Genomic DNA, 26,678 nt, shown 5'->3' with positions numbered 1-26,678 from the left:
TTCCCCGAACCTTCTGCATCTCCTTCCACAAACTTTTCATCCCCCTCAAGTTCGACATCCTTTTTCTTGAACAGCCTCATTTTATACTATGTGGTCTCACAGAAAAGTTCTCTGGCACACAAAGGGAGGACACTAACACGGACTTCTACCGTGCACTATCTGCACAGCGGTGTTAGTTTTAAGGGATGAAACCCGTCCTTTGTCCCCTGATCACCAGTACTTTGTTTTCTTATGAGGCAAAATAATAAAACACAGGACTAGCAGAGTTCTCCTATCAACTCTTTCAATGGCTTAGTCCTCCATTCACACACAAACACAATTTCCTATTTTCTTAACTTAATTAATGGCTAAGTATAACCAGGTCTCACCTCTGAGGCAACAATTTGTTGTGAGTTTAGCTGTCCTTTGAATCCATAATCAGTTATCTGCTTGTCTAAATACGCGAGTTTCTTTGGATTTTGTTCTTCGAGGAATTTCCAGTCCTTACACTGCAATTCATCTCTGGGCCTTTGTTTGCTTTTACTTGTCCCCATTTTTGGAGAATTAGGTTTTAACTTTTAGCTCTTCTTTTCTCTCTGTTTGTGGTTATGTTGGTTTTTTTTTTTGTTTTCATTTTACGAGTTAACCTTATCCTAATTTACAGTTGTTGGTTTTTTTTATTATTTAAAATTTTTTTTTTTTTATTATTATTAAGAATTTGGTCCAGTCTTGCACATAGGGTGACCTAAAACTGGGATGTTGATCTCAGTGGGGTGATAATTAATCAAACCGTTGTGGTACTTCTCAGTCTTGCCTCTGCATCCACCAGGGCCTTATCACTTACTGTCCCACTGCTTTGGTATGATTGAAAATACCTAGTGGTATTTAACAATCCTTTCACACTCACAATCACTCTTTTGGATGATTTGTCGTGACTTAATTTCTTTTTGACGTGGCCAGGACTCCCTCGCCCTGCCTTGGTACTGCCCTTAGTACTCTTATTTACCTGCCATTGACTAGTATTCACAGGGTCTGTTTCTCATTGCGTCTCACAGAAGACTTTCGGGTTCCTCTCTCCCAAAACACTGCCTTAGTGTCTATCGCAATTTTTACATTAAGTCCCCGACAATCATCATACACACACTTTTGAATTCAAGACATGCTCACCACTGTTGTCTTTCCTCCTGGAATTCCGTCAACCATCAGGGTCCAATCAGTGAGATGAAGCCCAGTCCCGGAAAGGGAATCATAGGTCGCTTTGAGGCGGCCTGCCGTGGCCACGGTCTTTCCTGAGGTTCAGCCTCACCCACTGGACCCTTCAGGTGTGTTGGAATCTGGCTAGAAGGACCAAAATGTTAGGTTCAAACGACCTGAAACACAAGAAACACAAATGAGGCAAAGACAACAGTTTGAATTTTATTTGCAGCAAGGAGAACGGGGAGATGTGCTCAGTTACAGATCTCCAACACGTTCTGCCGCACACCTCCCGCCATCCTTCTTTTATTGGAATTAGGAGGTCCCTAGTTACAGAAGTCATTCACTGATTTGATTAGCTTATCTCGCAAACAGCACATTCTTCTATATCAGACAGATTAAGAGAACATCTCCTGGGTTCGGCCCTGCAGCTCTGTCTCCAGTCAATGTCACTTCTCCAACAGCCGCCGCATTTCTGTCACCCTTGACCAGAGAAGTTCGAGTTGACATATCAAGCATCATGAACATTAAGCATTAGCAAATAATAGGAAACATTAAGTAATGAGAGACAATATAACAAGAATAAGGAATATAACAAGGTGAAAGCAAATAAGAGATAACTTTAATATAATGGATCTAACAATAAGGTACAGTGGGAGAGAGTACGTTTAATAAATGTGGGAAAAGCACTGGAACTATTTACTGAAATGTTCTAGAGGTAGCTGATAAACATGCTCTGTTAGGTTCAAACAACCTGAAACACGAGAAACACAAATGAGGCAAAGACAACAGTTTGGAAATTTACTTGCAAGGAGAACGGAGAGATGTGCTCAGTTACAGATCTCCAACACGTTCTGACGCACACCTCCCGCCATCCTTCTTTTATTGGAATTAGGAGGTCCCTAGTTACAGAAGTCAAATGTGTCTAAGGGAGGGGGAAAACACAAGATAGCAGGTCCCAAACAAAGCAAAAGACTGTGAGTCATAATGGTGAGATTATACGTAGGCCTTCACTGATTTGATTAGCTTAGCACACAGACAGCACATTCTTCTATATCAGACAGATTAAGAGAACATCTCCTGTGTCATGCTCTGCAGCTCTGTCTCCAGTCAAGGCCACTTCTCCAACAGCCGCCGCATTTCTGTCGCCCTCGACCAGAGAAGTTCGAGTTGACATATCAAGCATCATGAACATTAAGCATTAGCAAATAATAAGAAACATTAAGTAATGAGAGACAATATAACAAGAATAAGGAATATAACAAGGTGAAAGCAAATAAGAGATAACTTCAATATAATGGATCTAACATTTCCCTCCTGTTTATCACATATTTGCTTCAAATTCTCAGTCATTTAACAATCTCTTCCAGTAGATTTTCAAAGTCATGTTTATGAACACAAATATATTTACACTCAGGGGAAAATTAGCTCAATTCACTCGTAGTCTTCAGAGTCTGTAGTCAAATCCGGTTCTTGTCTGCTGATTAAGGGATACAACTCGGCCATACGGTTTTCCATGGGAGCGATAGCTGTGGTGATAAGGCGGTTAATAAGAGAACGCAGGCAGGGAATCCAACAACATCCACACAAGGTAAGGATTGCAGTAAAAACAGCTACAGAAATTAGAATAGATGTAACCAATGTCTTATACTTCCCAAACACATTCATCCATTTGTCCCACATCGCAGTCTTTGCTCCTGAGTGCTCCTTCATCTTGCTGTTCAGGGTGCGAAGGCCTTCTATGGCCAGTGTGAGACTCCCACCCGACGCAGTGTTGTTAGGAATAAGGTGCAACATTGATCTCCGAACACAGCACACACACACACACACCACCTTTCTCAGCTAACAACATATCCACTGCGATCCTGTTCTGGAATGCCATAAGGGAAGTAGCCGACAGTTGGCTGTGAACAGCCTCAAAACCGCTCTGAGTCCAATTTCCTAAACGTTGAACATTGTAATGGATGTAGTTGATTCTGTCTACGTTCTTATTTATTGTACACCACTAACAAATAGAAGATTCAAAACCAGCAGCTACTTGATCCACTAATTTATAGCCATTTGGAACACTGCATGGAACACCGATAGCATCAATACATGTAGGAACATTATACGTAGGAACATTTTCAGATTGCCATGCAGATCTTTTGTTACGACGCCACTGTTCAGGCATAAATCTATGCGTGTGAGTGACTAATTGATCAGCCGACATAGGGAAAAACAGAAATTAGCAGAAGTGTTTTTAAGCACATAGTCCTGTATCAAACAGTCTCTCATCCCCCCACACCACCACCAGAAATAAAATAAATAACAGAGACACAACTTCAGAACACTATAATGCATGCATGAGCCGCAGGGTGCAACAAATGAACTTTCCAACAGACAAAAAACATACATCATTTTACAGTAAGAACAGTTTTTCGTTTTGCATTAAAAATTGTATCAAAACTACTTTCAGAACGAACAAGCTATTAAAGAGGTGTTAAAGACATGAAGCTGAAATAATGGAGCTGGTGAGCTTCAGGTGAATGAAAAGCTTACAGGTCAAATACAGCACAAGAGCTGACCTGCTGTTGCCACATTGGTCCTTTAGGTTGTTATTTACACTTCGCCTGTCATGCCGTATTTTGGTAACATTCAATCTTAAACCTGGGGGTTTCCAGAGGTATCATACAAATAAAAACAAACATATGAAGAAAAAGCACACTCCCAAACATCTAATTGCATTCTGTAGCCACTTGGGAATCATTTGAACTTATTCGGTTTCAACTGAGTTGGAGACTTTGTATAACTATTGTGATTATCAGGAATACTATGTTTACAGTTAGCACCGAGGCTAGTATGCTACAGCATCAGCCAATCTTCTGTATTTCTCTCTTTTTTTTTTTCTTCCCTTCCTTTCCCATATTATCTTGTTTATTTTACCCGCTGCTGTCCTTGTGATGTTTATGAACTTGGTACACTATTTATGGACCATAACCTGTTGAAGTAGCCTCCCTAAATGAGTCGGTGGCTCTTAAAACTTCACTGACTTTCGGGTCTACCCAGACTCTATTCGTCTAAGTCCACCCTATTATCAGACTTTGCATCACCTTCCCGTTTGGAGTTTAACAGAAATGACCTTCTTGCAATGACTGAGGTGTACCCAGGTTGATCTTTCAGCTATTTTAGCAGCAGTAGGTGTAGACAAAAGAACTTGGTCAGGTCCTTCCCACTTAGGTGAATACCAGTGTTATTTTTATTTATTTTTTTTCTTACGCTTCTCACTAGGACCCAGTCTCCTGGCTCCACCGGTTGGAATTTCTGTTGGGAGACAGAGGGCGTCTCAGTTTCATGACCTTGCTTTTGTTTTTCTAACATTCATGTAATCAGCTAGATTAGACTCATCATTTGTCTCCCAGTAGTTTTTGAACTGAGGAAGCCTGTACGGTCTTCCAAATAAGATCTCATAAGGGGTTAGACCTGCGGTGCTTGTAATGTTTATGTAGAGCTTAGCCAAACCGACACATTGTGTCATGCATTTCTTCAGTCTGTTTTTAATAGTGCCATTAGTTCTTTCAACTAAGCCTGCGCTCTGAGGATGATAGGCGCAATGGTGTTTTAAATCAATATGAAACATAACACTGATCTTTCTAACAACTTGATTTACAAAATGAGTACCGTTATCAGAGTAAATTTTTCTTCACTTTAGTTAATTCTATGCAGTCCATATGTATAGTTTGGAATGGATATTGGGGAGCAGGAAATTTTCCTCTCCTTGGTCTCAGATTTCCCTGTGAATTGTGTTTCGCACACGTCAGACATGTTCTACAAAAATTTTTTGAATAAGAATTGAATCCATAGGTTGTATAATGCTGCTGTATCTGTCCTACCATCCCTCCTGTTGAGACATGTGTTACACCATGGCTCAATATAGCAGCATATTTACACAGATTTTCTGGTAGGATAGATTTTCCTGCTGGTCATACATAGATTATTCTTTTAAGGTTGCTCATTTTTCTTTGATGAGCCGTCTATAAAACAAAAATGCTCCAGCTTTTAAAGGTTGATCTAAATCACTTCTACTTTTTGCAGTTTGTTCAGCTAATTCTTGGCAGTCACGTGGTTGTCATCTGTTTTGTGCCTTTCCTATGTCTTTCCTATGGCTATATCTCTCAACTTACTTTGTTCCATCTATGTGTCTCTCAACTTACTTTGTTTTCTTATGAGGCAAAATAATAAAACACAGGACTAGCAGAGTTCTCCTATCAACTCTTTCAATGGCTTAGTCCTCCATTCACACACACACAAACAATTTCCTATTTTCTTAACTTAATTATGGCTAAGTTATAACCTACTTAATTAATGGCTAAGTATAAACAACACTATAGAAGCACTTGTTTCCACAGCCATAGATGCTGCGATTACAGCTTTCACACAGTGTGGAAGAGCACATGCTACAGGGTCAAGTTTAGACGAGAAATATGCTATGGGTTTCTTTTTAGTCCCACATTGTTGAGCTAAGACCAGGTCATAAAATGTCCTTTACAATCAACCATCTGAAAAAAAGGTTTGCTGTAATCTGGCAAGGCTAAAGCTAAAGCTGTGCTCAACACTAAAGCTTCTTCATGTCACGGAAGGCCTTTACTGCGTTTTCAGTCCATTTTAGTGAAGAAGTCATTTTTAAATCTTCATACAATTTTTTTTTTGTGCAACGGTGCTGTAATTTCAGCATAATTTGGCACCCAGTTGCGGCAATCATTAGTTAGTCCTAAAAAGGACATCATTTGCTTTTTAGTTTGTGGTTTTGGAGCTTGCAGAATAGCTGTTTTACGGCCTTCTATGATAGTTCTTCCTCTTGCACTCAGGTTGTGACCCAAGTACTTTACTTCAGTTTTGCACAGCTGTAGTTTACTTTTGCTTACTTTATGGCCTTCTTCTGCTAAATGTTTAAGAAGTGCTATGGTGTCTATTTTACATGCTTCTAAGGTTTCAGATGCTAATAAAACATCATCTACATAAATCAATACTTGACTCCCACTGGGAGGGTGAAATTTAGCCATACTTGCTGTCATCATCTGAGAATAAATAGTTGGGCTTTCACAATAACCTTGGGGTAATCTGGTGTAAGTGTAATGTTTGCCTCATCCAGTGTGCATGTGGACATGTTAATGTTATGCCGCTCTACCCATCCACGAATAGGCTCTCTGGAGCCTGCATGGAGGGCATTTTTCAACTGTTGTCTATATGCACCTGCATCTGTGTTGTCATCATGCAGTCCGCTGTTTGTTCTGAAAACTTTAGTCATTCTGGCCTGATATTCTTCGAAAAGCTCATCCTCTCTTTGTTTAACACGGTTAATTTCCACATAATTTGCTCTCTTAGCAAAACAATTTCGAGTTCTTAATACAAGAGCATTGACTCTGTTTGTCAATTCACCATCATCATGTTTCAGCACCTCATTATTTTATTTTGGATTCCAGTCCCCTCTTACATGAGTCCAGTTAGAACCCAGAGCTGTCATCCAGATCTGTTGAACCTCTGCACCATTAAGGTGATAGGCTCTTCTCACATTTTCCATACCTTCTATAAAGAGTTCTATGTCTTCCTTATGGGAAGGCACACCTTCTATGGCTTTTTTAACATCCTCCATTGTCCAAGTTCTATAGACTAGCATTACAGGTTGGTTTGTTTCAGCATTTGGATTAGCTACTTCAATCATGGGGTACATATCTTCCATTGGAGGAGTGCTCGTTTCACTTAGATTATTCAATTCTGGGACTGCTGGAGTCAGTGCTTGTCCTAATGTCTTTGACCACGCATACCCAAAGGGTGCGCTGAGCGTGTAATTCTAAGTGTATCAGTGGGTGGAGGGTCTAATGTCTGTAGTGTATATGTTGGTGGCAATGCACACGATTCACGAAGGTCAGGATACAAGCCTCCCACCCCTGCTGCTCTCTGTTCTACATCCGCTTCCCCTTTCTCTGCCGACTTATCTGTTGCCTGCTTTGTCTGTCTGTGCGCGCGTCTGCTCACTGCGCCTGTCTCATCATCCTCTTTCCTGTGAAACATTAACTGTTTGTTCTCAACCTCGTCCTTTCCCTCCTTTGCCTCCTCCATTTTCAACTTACTTTGTCCCTTCTCTCTCCTTAACGCTAACTGCAACCAAAACTCAGTATCCTCATAACTGCATTTTTTCATCTTTTCAGATTATTTTTAGTTCGCTCTTTTATTTAATCTTGTAGGGCTGTTATTTGTTGTGGATTTAGCTGTCCTTTGAACCCATAATCAGTTATCCACTTGTCTAAATACGCGAGCTTCTTTGGATTTTGTCCGTCGATGAATTTCCAATCCTTACACCGCAATTCATCTCTGGGCCTTTGTTTACTTTTACTTGCCCCCATTTTTTTTTTTTTCTTTTGAGGATTTCGATTTTTACTCTTAGCTCTACTTTTCAATCTGCTTTTTATTAAGATTTTTTTTATTTTACGAGTTAACCTTATCCTAATTTACCGGTTTTTTCTTTTTTGTTTGTTTTTTTTTTGTTTTTTATTAGGAATTTGGTCCAGTCTTGCACATAGGGTGACCTAAAACTGGGATGTTGATCTCAGTGGGGTGATAATTAATCAAACCGTTGTGGTACTTCTCACTTCAACTCTTTCGAGTGGAGAGTCTTGCCTCTGCATCCACAAGGGCCTTATCACTTACTGTCCCACTGCTTTGGTATGATTGAAAATACCTAGTGGTATTTAACAATCCTTTCACACTCACAATCACTCTTTTGGATGATTTGTCGTGACTTAATTTCTTTTTCACGTGGCCAGGACTCCCTCGCCCTGCCTTGGTACTGCCCTTAGTACTCTTATTTACCTGCCATTGACTAGTATTCACAGGGTTTGTTTCTCATTGCGTCTTACAGAGGACTTTCAGGTTCCTCTCTCCCAAAACACTGCCTTAGTGTCTATCGCAATTTTTACATTAAGTCCCCGACAATCATCATACACACACACACTTTTGAATTCAAGACATGCTCACCACTGTTGTCTTTCCTCCTGGAATTCCGTCAACCATCAGGGTCCAATCAGTGAGATGAAGCCCAGTCCCGGAAAGGGTATCATAGGTCGCTTTGAAGCGGCCTGCCGTGGCCACGGTCTTTCCTGAGGTTCAGCCTCCCCCACTGGACCCTTCAGGTGTGTTGGAATCTGGCTCGAAGGACCAAAATGTTAGGTTCAAACGACCTGAAACACGAGAAACACAAATGAGGCAAAGACAACAGTTTGGAAATTTACTTGCAAGGAGAACGGAGAGATGTGCTCAGTTACAGATCTCCAACACGTTCTGCCGCACACCTCCCGCCATCCTTCTTTTATTGGAATTAGGAGGTCCCTAGTTACAGAAGTCAAATGTGTCTAAGGGAGGGGGAAAACACAAGATAGCAGGTCCCAAACAAAGCAAAAGACTGTGAGTCATAATGGTGAGATTATACGTAGGCCTTCACTGATTTGATTAGCTTAGCACACAGACAGCACATTCTTCTATATCAGACAGATTAAGAGAACATCTCCTGGGTTATGCCCCGCAGCTCTGTCTCCAGTCAAGGCCACTTCTCCAACAGTCGCTGCATTTCTGTCGCCCTTGACCAGAGAAGTTCGAGTTGACATATCAAGCATCATGAACATTAAGCATTAGCAAATAATAAGAAACATTAAGTAATGAGAGCCAATAAAACAAGAATAAGGAATATAACAAGGTGAAAGCAAATAAGAGATAACTTTAATATAATGGATCTAACATGCTCCCATTAGGAAATTTACAGTTAGAAAATGTAAAGACAGAAGCCCGACAGGACACTGAACCCACAATGCAGACCACGACCAGAAAAGTCCTTTCCAAACGAAGGTTTATTTGGAACAAACACTTGCAGGTGCAGCCCAGACGAGAGCAGGCTGGACCAGGAAGAGAGGCTGAGCGTGGCAGGTGAGGCTGGAAGCAAGAACAAGAGGTGAGCAGAGAAACAATAAACCAAACAACTTGCTCAGATCAATAAGAACAAGCACAGGAGCCAGTGCACAATTACCACTCAGCATTTAAGCAACAAACTGGCAGAGCATGAGAGGACGAGCTGGAGATAAATACTGCTGCTCCTGATGAGCTGATGAGCAGCAGGGGAGAAACTCCAGAGGAGGGGTTGGAGAAATCTGCCTGCCACACCCAGCCTGCACAGATGAGGGAAACGAGCACAAAAACAGGGCAGGGGAACAAAGCAGCAACAAATCTGACCTCCACATCCTAACAGAAAAAGGAAAGCACCTTGGATTGATGAGGACCTGAAAGCCATCATGACTCATGGGGATAAAATGAACATTTTGGCTATTAAATCTGGCAACATGACTGATTGGAAGGAATACTGTTCTCTTAGAAACCAAGAGACAAAAGGGATCAGGAAAAGAAAAGAAGGTATTATCAAAATAAATGAACTGAATCATGATGGAAAAAGTCTGGAAAACAAGAAATGACATAATGGGTCGAGCTGGAGAAAACACACCCTCTTTTCTTGAGTTAGATGGCACATTTAAGACAAAACCCCAAGAAATATTTTATTGGAAAACTGAGAAACTTAAAAAACACATGAAAAACTCAGAATCAAACACAAATATTTCAAAACAATTAATCAAAGGCTACCTTGTGAAAAATAAAGATTGTGTATTTGATTTCCAATCAATTCAAGTGAATGAGGTGGAGAAACTTCTTGCAAGTTTAAACAATGAAAACCCCTCAGAACTAGATAAACTGGAAACATTTGAGGATGGTCTCCAGCATTATTGCCTCACCTATAGGTCATATCTTAAATCTGAGCTTCCTATATGCCCTAAAGCGTGGAAAGCTGCTAAACTTATTCCTTTACCTAAAAACAGGAAGCAGCCGTTCAGAGGTGCTAATAGCCTTCCTATTAGCATCCTTCCTGTTCTGAGTAAACTGATGGGGCGAGTTGTGTTTAACCAAATCTCCCTCTATTTGTCAATTAATGAACTTAATGAATTTCAGCATGCTTACAAGAAGGGTCACTCCACCTGTGCAGCTTTAATGCAGATGACTGATCAGTGGTGGAGTGATCCTGACAGGAAAATGATAGTAGGTGCTGTGCTTCGTGATTTTAGTGCTGCTTTTAATTTGATTGATCACAAAATGCTCTGAATGAAATTAGAGGCATGCGGCTCTAATATTTTGACTCTTAATTGGAGGAGGACCCAAGTATCTAAGAGATCCCGAATGCTTCTCTTTAATGGCAGTTTTTCTAATGTAAAGACAGTACGATGTGGTGTTCCCCAGGGGAGTTGCTTCGGTCCACTGCTCTACTCTATTTTTACCACTGAGGCCATTTGCTTGGAGAGAAGCCAGCTTGGCTGTTTGAAGATGATTCAGCTGTTTATATGTCATCAAGCAGTGTGGAGTTAAATGTTCTTCAAAATGAAATAGCACTTATTGCAGATTGGATAGCCATTAATAATTTAAGTTTAATGTATCAAAGAACAAATGTGTTGTTTTTGGATCAAGTTTTACTCTCAGGCAAGATTTTAAATTGTGCATCTCCATAACTGGCAGCTGTGTTGACCAAGTCAATGAGGTTAAATTCCTTGGGGTTAACCTTCACAATAAATAATCATGGCAAAAACATATAAGTAAAATTGTAGGAAAAATGGGAAGGAATATATCCATGATGAGAAGATGTTCCTCCTTTCTTCCATCTAATACCACCTAGCAGGTTATTCAAGCTTTGGTGCTCTCTCATCTCCATTTCTGCTCGTCTATCTGGTCGAGTGCAGCTCATAAAGAGCTGCAGAAGCTGCAGTAGGTGCAGAGTGGAGCAGCGCGTCTTGCTCTCCGGTGTTCAAGGAGGAGAAACAGACCAAATGCATGCTGATCTCACCTGGCTTAAAGTGGAAGACTGATCAAAACAAAGTCTTCTAACTTTATTTAGCAATGTCTGTCTTTATTTACAACTGACTTTCCTTCACTCAAGAATAACTTTTCCCCAAAAGAGACATGAAACAAGACAGGTGAAGAGGGCCCAAGTTATGATTCCAAGACCAAGAACTAATGCATGAAAAAAAGAGATTATTTTATAGAGCCTTTTATGAAGTTTGTATATCTTATTGGAGTTGTTGACATGTTGGAAATGTGATTGTTGGCAGGTGTGATGTTTGGCTGCGTGAGTGTGTGGAGAGGAAAATGGCCTGTGTGTTGATGCCTTTTGTTTGTCTTGTTTTCCTGGTTCTGTCACTAGGGGGCGTGGTGGGTTCACCTGGGCACCTCTCGCTGGTGACCGTCACACCTGCAGCTGGTTACCAATCAGCACCCTTCAAAAGCCGCTGCCTCCCGATCAGCGTCTGCTCGTTTTCATCGGCTTTGTGCTAAACGTGGGTCAACGGTGTCTTCCTGGTTCCGTCCCTTCAAGTAACTTTCCCCGTTTTCCTCACGTCTCTTCCTGGGTCACCACGCGCCCCTCATTGGGAGGAACGATCTGCACTTCACGCGCTTTTCACCACGTGGTGCAGCTATCTGAGTGAATTAAAGTATTCTGTTAACACCGTCAGCTGTTTGGCTGCTTACGGGTCCTGCTTGAATCAAATTAGTGAATTTATTATCATTTATGTAATGATGTAAATATTATTGTAAATGGGTTTATATGATTTTTTAAAATGTGGACTCCAGGAAGAGAAGCTGTTGCAGAAGTTGCAGCTAATGGGGATACAAAAGAATAAACAAATAAACCTTCAGTTTTTGGCCAGATTATTAATGTGCACATATAAAATGGCCAATCTGTGGTAAAATAATTAGAAGAACAGTTCAAGTAGATAGTTTAGGTCTGTATCTGTGTTCATGTTAATGAAATTAATGCTGTGGAGTCATTAAAGCTCCATGTTTGTGTCTCTGACAGCAGGTCAGAAAAAAATCATGAATGAGAAATAACTAATGAAAGAAAGTAGAAAATTAAAGAAACAGAGGTCAGAAAATTAACTTCATAAAAGTTTTTATTCAACTCTCAGTGGAAAAAGTGTGACTCCTCCTCCTGCGTGTCTGTGTTTCACGAGAACAGGTGAGTTTCTGTGTTCTGCAGAACATTTGCATTTTTTTCTGCATGGTTGCTCCTCAGAGTTTAAAGTTCTGATGTCACAGAGAGTCTGAACTCTTTTCACGCTCTCACACTGAAAACTTCAGCATCACCATGTTGTCAATAATTCTGACTGTCATCTTTCTGAGTCAGGGTGAGACTTTTCAACATTGTTTGATTTAATCCTCTTCTTCTTTCCAAGGAGGCTGAAATCATTTCATTTTTACATCATAACTGCTCCTCCAGGCTCTTTTCAACTGCTCTTTTTAACATTTGATGTTTGTCATTTCAGAATCTTCTGCCAACAACTTTCTGACTCAGGCTGATAAATTCAAGTCTGTTAGTGTTGGAGGGTCTGTGACCATCAGCGCCACAGGAAGCTCAAATATTGGCAGCACTCTTTACTGGTACCTTCAGAAACCTGGACAGGCTCCTAAACTTCTGATATACTGGCATCAAATCTCTACACAGGAACGCCGTCTCGATTCAGTGGCAGCAGATCTGGTTCTCAGTACACTCTAACCATCACTGGTGTTCAGGCTGAAGATGCTGGAGATTATTACTGTCTGGGTGAACACAGCGCAGGAGTGTTGACACAGTGATTTAGAGCCGTACAAAAACCTCCCTCAGTGTGACTGAAGTGAAAACAGCAGCTGCAGCTGCAGACGATGAAGAGTCACCAGCAGAACTGGTTCAGTCAACACCAGAGTCACCAAGTACAAACCAGATTCATTTAAACACAAGTCAAGTCAAGTTTAAAAGCTTTAGTAACCATGAAAAATACACAAATACTCAGTTTAATCATTAATAGATGAATGATATATTACAAGTTACAGCTGCCAAAAAAAATATTAATAAAAATTAACCATTAAATCAGTAATTACATTTACTCAAGTGCTGCTTCTATGTGCAGATTTGATGAACTTTGCTTCATTTATTCTGAATATTTATGATACTGTTATTTAACAAATAATGCAGAGAACATCTAATCAGCATCAACTGAAACTCCTTCCATTTTAAATCCGTATCACTCTGGTTTTAGGCCACATCACAGTTTTCTCACCACCACCAGTTTGATCATCATCAATATTATAACTATCCTGGATGAGAGAAGTTATTTTACCTCCATATTCATGAACCTCTCTCAGGCTTTTGACTCAGTAGATCACTCATTCATCCTTGAAATGTTCAACAACACTGGTTTTGGTTTTTGTCCTCTTCACAATTTGTAAAAATATTATATTTTCAATGCATAACTGCTCATCTCATTTATACGCACATGATACAGTCTCATACTGTATCACAAGCTCCTCTGAAATAACCATAAAATCCTCCTCAAACAGCATTTATGCATCTTAAAAACTGCCCCAAACTTGCAATTATTATTTTTTTCCTTGGTGGAGATTCAGATTGCAAGAATTAAACAACCTGTCCAGTGTCAAAACCTACGGTGGCTGTCAGCGGACAAATTCGATTTACTTTTTCCAGTCACGTCCAGCCAGGGCACCTGCAGGTCCCATCAGGAGGGATCTTCATCAACATTTAGGAAAAACAGTTCTGCTGCTAAGTGACCTAGAATGCTGTGGTGTTCATACACTATCAGAAGCATGTTTTATATGTTTTATTTGATTTCTGATGATGTATAATAGAAAATAGACACTGGACCTTTATTGAACAGTCTAGTTTTTAAAAGGTTTCTGTTTTTCATTGTTTTTGTTGCCTTATTTGCAACATGTTTTATCTGTTTTTTCTCTCTCACATTTTGTCGGTTTTTCCTTTAACTTGCATTTTTACAGTGAGAATCGTCTGATTTTTGTCTGTGGAGAAACTGGAGACATTTCCCTGTTGCGTTTGTGTCTTCTGACTGGGGTTTTTCCAGCTGGTTTTGGACTGTGCTGCGGTCCAGTATTGAGCAGTGGAAACGGCCACATCGGTGTCTTGGTTCCTGCAACCAAATGTCCTGTTTCCTGACCTGAGTCACACCTCTGCCCTCTGCCCTTGAGCACGCCATACCTGAAGCCACACCTCTGCCACCACGATGTTTCCTTCCCAGATGGAACACAGTCTTTCACTGCTGCTGTGTTTGATGCCATCAGAACAGGGACACGGTGCCAGATGGTCTGCTGAATGTGTTCATGGCCCTAAACACGCGTATAAGCCTGAAATCATGTAAATTATTCTGATTAAACCTGGATCTGAAGAGCTTTTGTCGAGATCACTGAATTACTGGGGAGTCTGGGGAGCTTCTGGGACAGTTTAAGTCATTCACAGAAACAATAACACCAAACTGCTGAAGAATCCACCTCCCATGTCAAGATAAACAGGCAGTGCAGTCTCAGTGTGGGAACACAAGAGGGAAGCATCTTTACGTGGTAGAAGCACCTCAAACCTCAGGCAGCCACAACAGTTCACAAGGAGACTGGAAATACAGGCGGAAACATTCAGGAAATGAGAGAGCAGGCAGATGTTCTGCAGAAGAATGCAGTGCAGACGTGAGGTTCTGGAGGAGCAGATCCATTAATGGAAGAGAATCTGATTTTCATGGACCAAGAAAACCACAATACTAATTACTAATAATGACACATTTCTTTTTTTATTATTAATACAGATGTAGATGTTCTTATACAGTTTGTGAGGTAAATAATTAAAGATTCTGATGACATTTACAGGATTTCTGTCAGATATTTAACTGTTCAGGTTTTATATTTATCAGAGAAAAATATATTTAAGAATTTAATGGTACAATTTAATTGGAAATGGAGAAAAAAACAGGAAAATTAATAAAATGTAAAGTGTCTCCTCATGCGTGTCTGTGTTTCACTAGAACAGGTGAGTTTCTGTCTTCTGCAGAACATTTGCATGTTTTTCTGCATGGTTGCTCCTCAGAGTTTAAAGTTCTGATGTCACAGAGAGTCTGAACTCTTTTCACGCTCTCACACTGAAAACTTCAGCATCACCATGTTGTCAATAATTCTGACTGTCATCTTTCTGAGTCAGGGTGAGACTTTTCAACATTGTTTGATTTAATCCTCTTCTTCTTTCCAAGGAGGCTGAAATCATTTCATTTTTACATCATAACTGCTCCTCCAGGCTCTTTTCAGCTGCTCTTTTTAACATTTGTTGTTTGTCATTTCAGAATCTTCTGCCAACAAATTTCTGACTCAGGCTGATAAATTCAAGTCTGTTAGTGTTGGAGGGTCTGTGACCATCAGCGCCACAGGAAGCTCAGATATTGGCAGCTATCTCAGCTGGTACCTTCAGAAACCTGGACAGGCTCCTAAACTTCTGATATACTGGGTATCAAGTCTCTACACAGGAACGCCGTCTCGATTCAGTGGCAGCAGATCTGGTTCTCAGTACACTCTAACCATCACTGGTGTTCAGGCTGAAGATGCTGGAGATTATTACTGTCTGGGCTACCATAGCGACTATACATTCACACAGTGATTTAGAGCCGTACAAAAACCTCCCTCAGTGTGACTGAAGTGAAAACAGCAGCTGCAGCTGCAGACAATGAAGAGTCACCAGCAGAACTGGTTCAGTCAACACCAGCGTCACCAAGTACAAACCAGATTCATTTAAACACAAGTCAAATCAGTTTAAAAGCTTTAAAATACCATGAAAAATAAACAAATACTTAGTTTAACCGTTATAGATGAATGATATATTACAAGTTACCACTGACACAAAAGTATTAGTAATAATTAACCATTAAATCAGTAATTACATTTACTCAAGTGCTGCTTCTATGTGCAGATTTGATGAACCTTTCTTCATTTATTCTGAATATTTATGATACTAACAAATAATACAGAGAACATAAAGGAATGAACTCATACCTCATGGCCATCAGCAGGAGGGTCCTCCTCCATGAGCCTGGTCCTGCTCAAGGTTTCTTCCTGTTAAAGGGTTGTTGCCACTGTTGCTTATTGGGGGTCAGGCCCTGGGATTCTGTAAAGCACCTAGAAACAATTTGATTGTAACAGACACTATATTAAGATTGATTGATACCATCCCTGAAACACATTCATGTTCATATTCATCTTAATCAGGGGTCGGCAACCTTTAACAGTCAAAGAGTCATTTTGACCCGGTTTCCACGGAAAAGACAACACTGGGAGACGCAAACACTTTTTGACATCTGAAATGAAGATGTGTCTATATATTCTGTATATATATACACATATATGTGTGTGTGTGTGTGTGTGTGTGTGTGTGTGTGTATCTTTACACTTGTAAAATAGTGTGTTGCTTATGAAATCCATGCAGTCCATCCATGTTATAGGAAATTCACAATAATCTTACAATTTACAACTACAATTAAACAAACGAACAAACACAAATTAAATACTTTGTTAAGATATTGTAGCGTGTTGGGGAGGGTCAGTGTGGTTATTTCCCAGCATGCTTTGTGGCAGCGTGTCTGTTCAGGTTGGTGTTAACCCTGTTTTTGTTCATTATAAATGTTATCTTTTGCAACTTTCAATGTTACTGTTCTATTTATTAAGTTCTAATTATTGATGTATTTAATTACTGTTTTAATTACTGTTGGCACCTGGACACCATAAGCGAGGTTATGTGTGTGATTGAAGACCTCCCTTCGTTCGTGTATCTTCCATTCTGAGTTTAATGAAGTGGCAATTCCTGAAATCAAGCGGTGACAGGGACACAGGATCTGTTGTAAGAGTTAACAGATGTCTGAGTTATTACGCAATCTACAACCCAGCTCGTCACAAAATTGTGCCGTTTTTATCTCGCTGGACGTTCCGCACTTAACCATTAATAGAGGAATGATATATTACAAGTTACACTGACCATTTTAAAATTTATAACTTACACAAAATCATTAGTAATAATTAACCATTAAATCAGTAATTACATTTACTCAAGTGCTGCTTCTTTGTGCAGATTTGATTAACTTTTCTTCATTTATTTTGATTATTTATGATACTGTAATAAAACAAATAATGCAGAGAACATAAAGGAATAAACTCCTATCAGCCATGAAACACATTCATGTTCATATTCATGAATATAAATCAATCTACAATGAGCTGTAACCATCTCTTCGAACATGTTTTATTATATTTTGACACTGGGATATTACTCCTCTTCTTCAACTATGATTGTTTGAGTTTTTCCACATTTTCTGTTGAAAACAGACAAAAACTAAAGACAAATGTAGAGTAAAGATGGTTGATGACCAGATTGTGATGCTTTATTTGAAAATAGTATCAGTGAAGATAAACAACCAAGCAGAAATGTCTTCATCACTTCAAGCTTTAATAGCAACATCATCATCATCATCATCATCACCAACAGGAGCAACATGACAATGATTTAGCGCTCTCACATCTAGCTGCTGAGCTACACACGTGATTGTGTCAGACGTGACAGCCGTGTTGTTCTCTGACACACAAACTACAAACATTTAAAGTCATCTTGCTCAGAGCAGCAGCCGTGTTCCTCCTGCTCTCCCCACACACACAGCTCCTGTGCTGGGCTTCATCCAGCCCCTCTAGCCTTTACACTGGCTCCTGAGGATGGACGGGCTCTGAACGTGGCCATGATGGTTGACCTTGCAGGAGTAATTCTCTCCTTTCATCCAGCTCTCCTTGCTCAGGGTCAGGGTGCTGACGCTGCTGTAGCTTCCGCTCTTCTCCTCCTCTGAGGTGGTCAGGACGCCCTCTGTCACCTCCGTACCGTCCACCTCCCAGCTCACCTGGGCTCCCTGAGGAGAGTACTTGGTCAGCAGGCAGGCCAGCGTGGCCGAGCCCCCAGGGAGCTGCTCAGAGGAGGGGGAGAGCAGAGAGACGGAGGGTCTGGTCATGGTGCCGGCTGGAGGGGAGAGCAGAGACACGCACGTCAACTCTGACTGCATCTGACATATTTACAGCTACACTTCAATCATACGTCCTTAATCAGTGTTTGCTCTGTTTAATATTGAGTTAAAGCAGTAAATAATTCACGTCTTTAGTGACTGGCTTGAAATAAATGTGTGTTCAGTTACAGACTTTGACATCTGTCTGTTTCACTTCCCTTTCTCAGCTTTAAACGAACAAACGATCGACTCAAACTAAAATCTCTGCACATTTTACATATATCGAATTACATCGTATTCAGAATTTAGATCATTAAAGATAATAAAATCAGTGAAACTGTGAAATATTTTACACGTTAAAATCAAGAAAGTAGATCTTGGACACGCTTTCTCAAACATTAACAACTAATAAAGTTTATGATTGTAAATAAAAGAAGAAATTCTCCAAGAATCAACATTAACAGTCTCCTGTTAATTTAACTGAAATATAAACAGACTTTTCAAATTCGCTGATTCAGGTTTTACAACACAAACTTAACAATCCTACAAACAAACAAAATCTATAAAAATATGATGACTTTAAAATAATGTTCTTTGTCTTTGGTAAAATTAAAAACTGTTGACATGTTTTGAACAGTAAAGATAAATTTACTTACAGAATATGATGAGTTTGGTTCCTCCACCAAACGTCAACCACAGTGATACAAACTCATCAAGTGGTCGTACAAAAACCTCCTGCACTGTCAACAAGCAGCTACCCACTGAAAATTCACATCTTTTTCTCTCAAAAATGGATTATTACCAGCTGATTTAATGCACCAACATTTTCAATAGATTTAAACTGAAATTTCTCTTTGAATTTGAATGATTTGATCACTTTTACACATCAGTCTCTTTACAGGATCAAAACTGATGTGGATCAGTTACAATATTCTCATTCTACATTTTAATTTATGGTTTAAAAAATGCAATTCAAGTTCTTTCAAATGAATAACATTTTACAAAGTCAGCTCCAAAAGTTTCCAAGAAATTGTCTTTTTAAAGCTAAAACTGCTGAATCCAGTTTAAAAATGCAAACATTCTCACATCAGCATCTGTTGTTGATGCTCAGCTGTATTTGTCAAATCTTTTCTTCAGTTCCATGAAGAAGAAAGTTGCTTTTAATCCAAGCTGTGTTTGTGTTGATTTTGTCTGCTCGTGCCTTCAGTGTGTTGAGAGCAGAGACGTCATTTCCATAGAGAGGAGGCTTTGCATCATCAGCTGATCTGAGAAGGTTTATAGTGGTGTTAGTTCAACACTGCAGGACTCAGATCTGTCAGTCAACACAGCAGAAAGCACAAGCAGCATGACTCTCATCACCATCCTCATCTGGACGCTGACCTGCTGCTCTTTTACAGGTTTGTTCCCTCACAACCTCAAAGATGTCCTTGTGTCTTTTCTCTCCTCTCTTTCTGCTGATAAATGATGTGTTTTTGTCTGCAGGATGCAGCGGTCAGGTGACTGTGACTCAGCCTGCAGTGATCACATCTACTCCAGGATCCACTGTCGCTCTCACCTGTAAAACAAACCCTGCTGTTGGCAGCTGTTATAATGGACAATCAACTAGTGATTGTTGGGCTGGTATCAGCAGAAACCTGGACAGCCTCCACAGCTGCTAGTAAGACACATAATAAATCATTCAGGAACAGCAGCTCGGTTTAGTGGCAGTGGCAGCAGCACCGACTTCACTTTGACCATCAGTGGAGTTCAGACTCAAGATGAAGCAGTTTATTACTGTCTGGGTGGATATAGTGATGGAACGTTCACACAGTGATTTAGAGTGGAACAAAAACCTCCCTCAGTCAGAGAGCAGAGACACTGAGATGTTCCAGCAGCTGCTGAAGAGGAAGAGACTCTGACACAGACCAGTGAACACACAACTGACAGAAACATCACTGACAACTACTTTAATCACACAAAGTGGCTCAAACACTGTTTGATCGGATTATCAAAAGAATCCTGACAAGTTTATTTGTGCAGCCAAATTCATAAACAATCATATTCCAAGTGTGAAGATTCCATCACAACAATCTAACCAGCTCAAAAAGACAACATGAGCAAGTTTCTCTGTGTCTTCTCCAGGCAGAGAACCCTTAAATCTACCAGTGTTCTTTAGGTGGTAACAGGCTGAGATAGAAGCTGCATCAAGTCAAGGGGAGCTCTGATCTTTGACCTTTCATTCTTGAGGCCAAATACAATCATTTCTGTTCTTCAGCATTGAGCTGGAGAAAGTTTTAACACTAACTCACTAACTGAGTTGTTAAATACACTTACTGGGAGCAACTAAGGGACTGTAGGAACTTAATGAATTTAAATATAAAGTTGTGTGTCATCTGCATGAAAACAGTAACAGATGTGATTTCCTAATAGCTGAGCAAGATGCAGCTTGAAGACAGTGAAGAGGCTCGAGAATGGATCCCTGAGGAACCCCACATGTGATCTTTGTTCACTCTGACTTCTAGTGACCAACTGAGACAAAGTGTCCCTGTGTTGGAAGTAAGATTTGAACCAATTGAGTACAGAACCAGTACATCCCAGCCACTTTTTCCAGCTGTGTCAAATGCAGCACTGAGGTCCAGCAAAACCAGGACAGCAGTTTTAGATGCATCACTCTTGACATCTATGTCGGTCAAGGCTTTAACAGGGGCAGTCTCAGTGCTGTGGTCTGGGGGAAATCCAGACTGAAAATATATTTAAAAAATGTTTTTAAGCATGAAGGAGTGGATCAGCTGAAAGACAGCTCTTTCATTGATCTTTCCCAGGAATGGAAGGGTTGTTATGGGCCTGTTGCTGCATCAAAGTCTCTTATTTTGTCCCTGACTGAGCCTTAATGTGGTTCCTGAAACAATGTTAGCCAATTGGAGGCAGTTCCCATGAACTATAGTGATCCATTGTCCATGTGCAAAGACATTGACATTTCAGTTTCAGAGGAACAAGCGAAGGTACCTGAGTCCACTACAAGGGATCAACTCTTCTTTATTCTCTGTTATAGATTTCATGCTGGTCCAATTACAGCATCTAAACTATAAACTGCATGTTGCACTGATCCAAAACAACCAGAGTGAGTCAGAGTTAAACATTTCTCATCAACAGCCAGAACCTGCTGATGTAATTATGAGAAATTTGCATGTTTATATATGAACAAGAGGAATCTCATGAAAAAGTCCAAATACACCACACAGGTTCGTTCATGAAGGGTGACATTCATTGGTGCTTCTCCTGATATCCTTGTTTCTTGTGACTGTTGTGGACTCAGTGACAATGAAGATAAAATAGCAAGTTTCTGGCACACGTGACTGATCACATCATGTCATTCTAACAGATGGAACCCACGCTGAGATTTGAGCAAAAACCAGCAATAATCAGACATTTTTGATGACATTAATGCAGTGGAGTCATGAAAGCTCCATGTTTGTGTCTCTGACAGCAGGTCAGAATATAAACTCATTGAGAAATGAGAAATAATTAATGAAAGAAAGTAGAAATTTAACTTAATAAAAGCTTTTATTCAACTCTCAGTGGAAAAAGTGTGACTCCTCCTCATGCGTGTCTGTGTTTCACTAGAACAGGTGAGTTTCTGTCTTCTGCAGAACATTTGCATGTTTTTCTGCATGGTTGCTCCTCAGAGTTTAAAGTTCTGATGTCACAGAGAGTCTGAACTCTTTTCACGCTCTCACACTGAAAACTTCAGCATCACCATGTTGTCAATAATTCTGACTGTCATCTTTCTGAGTCAGGGTGAGACTTTTCAACATTGTTTGATTTAATCCTCTTCTTCTTTCCAAGGAGGCTGAAATCATTTCATTTTTACATCATAACTGCTCCCCAGGCTCTTTTCAGCTGCTCTTTTTAACATTTGTTGTTTGTCATTTCAGAATCTTCTGCCAACAACTTTCTGACTCAGGCTGATAAATTCAAGTCTGTTAGTGTTGGAGGGTCTGTGACCATCAGCGCCACAGGAAGCTCAAATATTGGCAGCACTCTTTACTGGTACCTTCAGAAACCTGGACAGGCTCCTAAACTTCTGATATATTCTGTATCAAGTCTCTACACAGGAACGCCGTCTCGATTCAGTGGCAGCAGATCTGGTTCTCAGTACACTCTAACCATCACTGGTGTTCAGGCTCAAGATGCTGGAGATTATTACTGTCTGGGCTACCATGGTAGCGGAGTGTTGACACAGTGATTTAGAGCCGTACAAAAACCTCCCTCAGTGTGACTGAAGTGAAAACAGCAGCTGCATATTCATGAACCTCTCTCAGGCTTTTGACTCAGTAGATCGCTCATTCATCCTTGAATGTTCAACAACACTGGTTTTGGTTTTTGTCCTCTTCACAATTTGTAAAAATATTATATTTTCAATTCATAACTGCTCATCTCATTTATACGCACATGATACAATCTCATACTGTATCACCAGCTGCTCTGAAATAACCATAAAATCCTACTCAAACAGCATTTATGCATCTTAAAAACTGCCCCAAACTTGCAATTATTATTATTTCCCTTGGTGGAGATTCAGATTGCAAGAATGAAACAACCTGTCCAGTGTCAGAACCTACGGTGGCTGTCAGCGGACAAATTCGATTTACTTTTTCCAGTCACGTCCAGCCAGGGCACCTGCAGGTCCCATCAGGAGGGATCTTCATCAACATTTAGGAAAAACAGTTTTACTGCTAAGTGACCTAGAATGCTGTGGTGTTCATACACTATAGAAGCATGTTTTATATGTTTTATTTGATTTCTGATGATGTATAATAGAAAATAGACACTGGACCTTTATTGAACAGTCTATTTTTTAAAAGGTTTCTGTTTCTCAATGTTGTTTTTTGTTGCCTTATTTTCAACGTGTATTATTTGTTTTTCAGTCTCACATTTTGTCGGTTTTTCCTTTAATTTGCATTTTTACAGTGAGAATCGTCTGATTTTTGTCTGTGGAGAAACTGGAGGCATTTCCCTGTTGCGTTTGTGTCTTCTGACTGGGGTTTTTCCAGCTGGTTTTGGACTGTGCTGCGGTCCAGTATTGAGCAGTGGAAACGGCCACATCGGTGTCTTGGTCACTCAACCAAATGTCCTGTTTCCTGACCTGAGTCACACCTCTGCCCTCTGCCCTTGAGCACGCCACACCTGAAGCCACACCTCTGCCACCACGATGTTTCCTTCCCAGATGGAACACAGTCTTTCACTGCTGCTGTGTTTGATGCCATCAGAACAGGGACACGGTGCCAGATGGTCTGCTGAATGTGTTCATGGCCCTAAACACGCGTATAAGCCTGAAATAATGTAAATTATTCTGATTAAACCTGGATCTGAAGAGCTTTTGTCGAGATCACTGAATTACTGGGGAGTCTGGGGAGCTTCTGAGACAGTTTAAGTCATTCACAGAAACAATAACACCAAACTGCTGAAGAATCCACCTCCCATGTAAAGATAAACAGGCAGTGCAGTCTCAGTCTGGGAACACAAGAGGGAAGCATCTTTACGTGGTAGAAGCACCTCAAACCTCAGGCAGCCACAACAGTTCACAAGGAGACTGGAAATAGAGGCGGAAACATTCAGGAAATGAGAGAGCAGACAGATGTTCTGCAGAAGAATGCAGTGCAGACGTGAGGTTCTGGAGGAGCAGATCCATTAAGAGAAGAGAATCTGATTTTCATGGACCAAGAAAACCACAATACTAATTACTAATAATGACATATTTCTTTTTTATTATTAATACAGATGTAGATGTTCTTATACAGTTTGTGAGGTAAATAATTAAAGATTCTGATGTCATTTACAAGATTTCTGTCAGATATTTAACTGATCAGGTTTTATATTTCATCAGATGAAAATATATTTAAGAATTTAATGGTATAATTTAATTGAAAATGGAGAAAAAAGTAAGAAAAATTAATAAAATGTACAGTGTCTCCTCATGCGTGTCTGTGTTTCACTAGAACAGGTGAGTTTCTGTCTTCTGCAGAACATTTGCATGTTTTTCTGCATGGTTGCTCCTCAGAGTTTAAAGTTCTGATGTCACAGAGAGTCTGAACTCTTTTCACGCTCTCACACTGAAAACTTCAGCATCACCATGTTGTCAATAATTCTGACTGTCATCTTTCTGAGTCAGGGTGAGACTTTTCAACATTGTTTGATTTCATCCTCTTCTTCTTTCCAAGGAGGCTGAAATCATTTCATTTTTACATCATAACTGCTCCTCCAGGCTCTTTTCAACTGCTCTTTTTAACATTTGTTGTTTGTCATTTCAGAATCTTCTGCCAACAACTTTCTGACTCAGGCTGATAAATTCAAGTCTGTTAGTGTTGGAGGGTCTGTGACCATCAGCGCCACAGGAAGCTCAGATATTGACGATGATCTCAGCTGGTACCTTCAGAAACCTGGACAGGCTCCTAAACTTCTGATATATGCTGTATCAAGTCTCGACACAGGAACGCCGTCTCGATTCAGTGGCAGCAGATCTGGTTCTCAGTACACTCTAACCATCACTGGTGTTCAGGCTGAAGATGCTGGAGATTATTACTGTCTGGGTGCACATAGCGACTATACATTCACACAGTGATTTAGAGCCGTACAAAAACCTCCCTCAGTGTGACTGAAGTGAAAACAGCAGCTGCAGCTGCAGACAATGAAGAGTCACCAGCAGAACTGGTTCAGTCAACACCAGAGTCACCAAGTACAAACCAGAGTCATTTAAACACAAGTCAAGTCAAGTTTAAAAGCTTTAAAATAACCATGAAAAATACAGAAATACTCAGTTTAACCATTAATAGAGGAATGATATATTACAAGTTACAACTGACCATTTTAAAATTTATAACTGACACAAAATCATTAATAATTAACCATTAAATCAGTAATTACAATTACGCAGTGCTGCTTCTATGTGCAAATTTGATGAACTTTTCTTCATTTATTTTGATTATTATGATACTGTTATATAATAAATATTGCAGAGATCATAAAGGAATAAACTCCTATCAGCCCTGAAACACGTTCATGTTCATATTCATGAATATAAATCAATCTACAACGAGCTGTAACCATCTCTTCGAACATGTTTTATTATATTTTGACACTGGGATATTACTCCTCTTCTTCAACTATGATTGTTTGAGTTTTTCCACATTTTCTGTTGAAAACAGACAAAAACTAAAGACAAATGTGGAGTAAAGATGGTTGATGACCAGATTGTGATGCTTTATTTGAAAATAGTATCAGTGAAGATAAACAACCAAGCAGAAATGTCTTCATCACTTCAAGCTTTAATAGCAACATCATCATCATCATCATCATCATCACCAACAGGAGCAACATGACAATGATTTAGCGCTCTCACATCTAGCTGCTGAGCTACACACGTGATTGTGTCAGACGTGACAGCCGTGTTGTTCTCTGACACACAAACTACAAACATTTAAAGTCATCTTGCTCAGAGCAGCAGCCGTGTTCCTCCTGCTCTCCCCACACACACAGCTCCTGTGCTGGGCTTCATCCAGCCCCTCTAGCCTTTACACTGGCTCCTGAGGATGGACGGGCTCTGAACGTCGCCATGATGGTTGACCTTGCAGGAGTAATTCTCTCCTTTCATCCAGCTCTCCTTGCTCAGGGTCAGGGTGCTGACGCTGCTGTAGCTTCCGCTCTTCTCCTCCTCTGAGGTGGTCAGGACGCCCTCTGTCACCTCCGTACCGTCCACCTCCCAGCTCACCTGGGCTCCCTGAGGAGAGTACTTGGTCAGCAGGCAGGCCAGCGTGGCCGAGCCCCCAGGGAGCTGCTCAGAGGAGGGGGAGAGCAGAGAGACGGAGGGTCTGGTCATGGTGCCGGCTGGAGGGGAGAGCAGAGACACGCACGTCAACTCTGACTGCATCTGACATATTTACAGCTACACTTCAATCATACGTCCTTAATCAGTGTTTGCTCTGTTTAATATTGAGTTAAAGCAGTAAATAATTCACGTCTTTAGTGACTGGCTTGAAATAAATGTGTGTTCAGTTACAGACTTTGACATCTGTCTGTTTCACTTCCCTTTCTCAGCTTTAAACGAACAAACGATCGACTCAAACTAAAATCTCTGCACATTTTACATTTATCGAATTACATCGTATTCAGATTTTAGATCATTAAGATAATAAAATCAGTGAAACTGTGAAATATTTTACACGTTAAAATCATGAAAGTAGATCTTGGACACGCTTTCTCAAACATTAACAACTAATAAAGTTTATGATTGTAAATAAAAGATGAAATTCTCCAAGAATCAACATTAACAGTCTCTCGTTAATTTTACTGAAATATAAACAGACTTTTCAAATTCGCTGATTCAGGTTTTACAACACAAACTTAACAATCCTACAAACAAACAAAATCTATAAAAATGATGACTTTAAAATAATGTTCTTTGTCTTTGGCAAAATTAAACACTGTTGACATGTTTTGAACAGTAAAGATAAATTTACTTACAGAATATGATGAGTTTGGTTCCTCCACCAAACGTCCACCACAGTGATACAAACTCATCAAGTGGTCGTACAAAAACCTCCTGCACTGTCAACA

General features: G+C 40.2%; 3 long non-coding RNA genes and 4 gene segments (V, D, J or C); 5 read left to right on the top strand and 2 right to left on the bottom strand.

Annotated features, from left to right (window-relative positions):
- Positions 1–677: 677 nt before the first annotated feature.
- Positions 678–10,417, bottom strand: LOC130520186 (uncharacterized). The gene is made up of 3 exons (XR_008948696.1): positions 9,463–10,417; positions 8,925–9,368; positions 678–1,885 (listed from the first exon to the last, which is right to left on the bottom strand). It is a non-coding gene; the product is annotated as an uncharacterized LOC130520186 (long non-coding RNA).
- A 1,913-nt stretch (positions 10,418–12,330) lies between these two features.
- LOC130520179 (uncharacterized) lies at positions 12,331–13,155 on the top strand. Its single transcript, XR_008948693.1, has 2 exons — positions 12,331–12,419; positions 12,558–13,155. It is a non-coding gene; the product is annotated as an uncharacterized LOC130520179 (long non-coding RNA).
- A 2,003-nt stretch (positions 13,156–15,158) lies between these two features.
- On the top strand, positions 15,159–15,737 carry LOC130520180 (Ig kappa chain V region 120-like). The segment is given in 2 exon segments: positions 15,159–15,263; positions 15,402–15,737. Coding segments are annotated over 2 exon segments (351 nt in total).
- Positions 15,738–19,150: 3,413 nt separating this feature from the next.
- LOC130520184 (uncharacterized) lies at positions 19,151–19,761 on the top strand. Its single transcript, XR_008948694.1, has 2 exons — positions 19,151–19,483; positions 19,569–19,761. It is a non-coding gene; the product is annotated as an uncharacterized LOC130520184 (long non-coding RNA).
- Positions 19,762–21,780: 2,019 nt separating this feature from the next.
- Positions 21,781–22,325, top strand: LOC130520181 (Ig kappa chain V region 3547-like). The segment is given in 2 exon segments: positions 21,781–21,863; positions 22,001–22,325. Coding segments are annotated over 2 exon segments (351 nt in total).
- A 1,807-nt stretch (positions 22,326–24,132) lies between these two features.
- LOC130520187 (Ig kappa chain V region 3547-like) lies at positions 24,133–24,702 on the top strand. The segment is given in 2 exon segments: positions 24,133–24,238; positions 24,377–24,702. Coding segments are annotated over 2 exon segments (351 nt in total).
- A 668-nt stretch (positions 24,703–25,370) lies between these two features.
- LOC130520178 (Ig lambda-1 chain C region-like) lies at positions 25,371–26,673 on the bottom strand (the record flags this gene model as incomplete). The annotated part of the segment is given in 2 exon segments: positions 25,371–25,949; positions 26,586–26,673. Coding segments are annotated over 2 exon segments (408 nt in total), but the record flags the coding sequence as incomplete, so codon positions are not given.
- Between the last annotated feature and the right edge of the window lie 5 nt (positions 26,674–26,678).

The sequence above is a fragment of the Takifugu flavidus genome, unplaced genomic scaffold, assembly GCF_003711565.1.
Source record: "Takifugu flavidus isolate HTHZ2018 unplaced genomic scaffold, ASM371156v2 ctg299, whole genome shotgun sequence".
Lineage (NCBI taxonomy): Eukaryota > Metazoa > Chordata > Actinopteri > Tetraodontiformes > Tetraodontidae > Takifugu > Takifugu flavidus.
The sequence above is the reverse complement of the archived record's forward strand: the minus strand, read 5'-3'. Positions and strand labels throughout refer to the sequence as shown.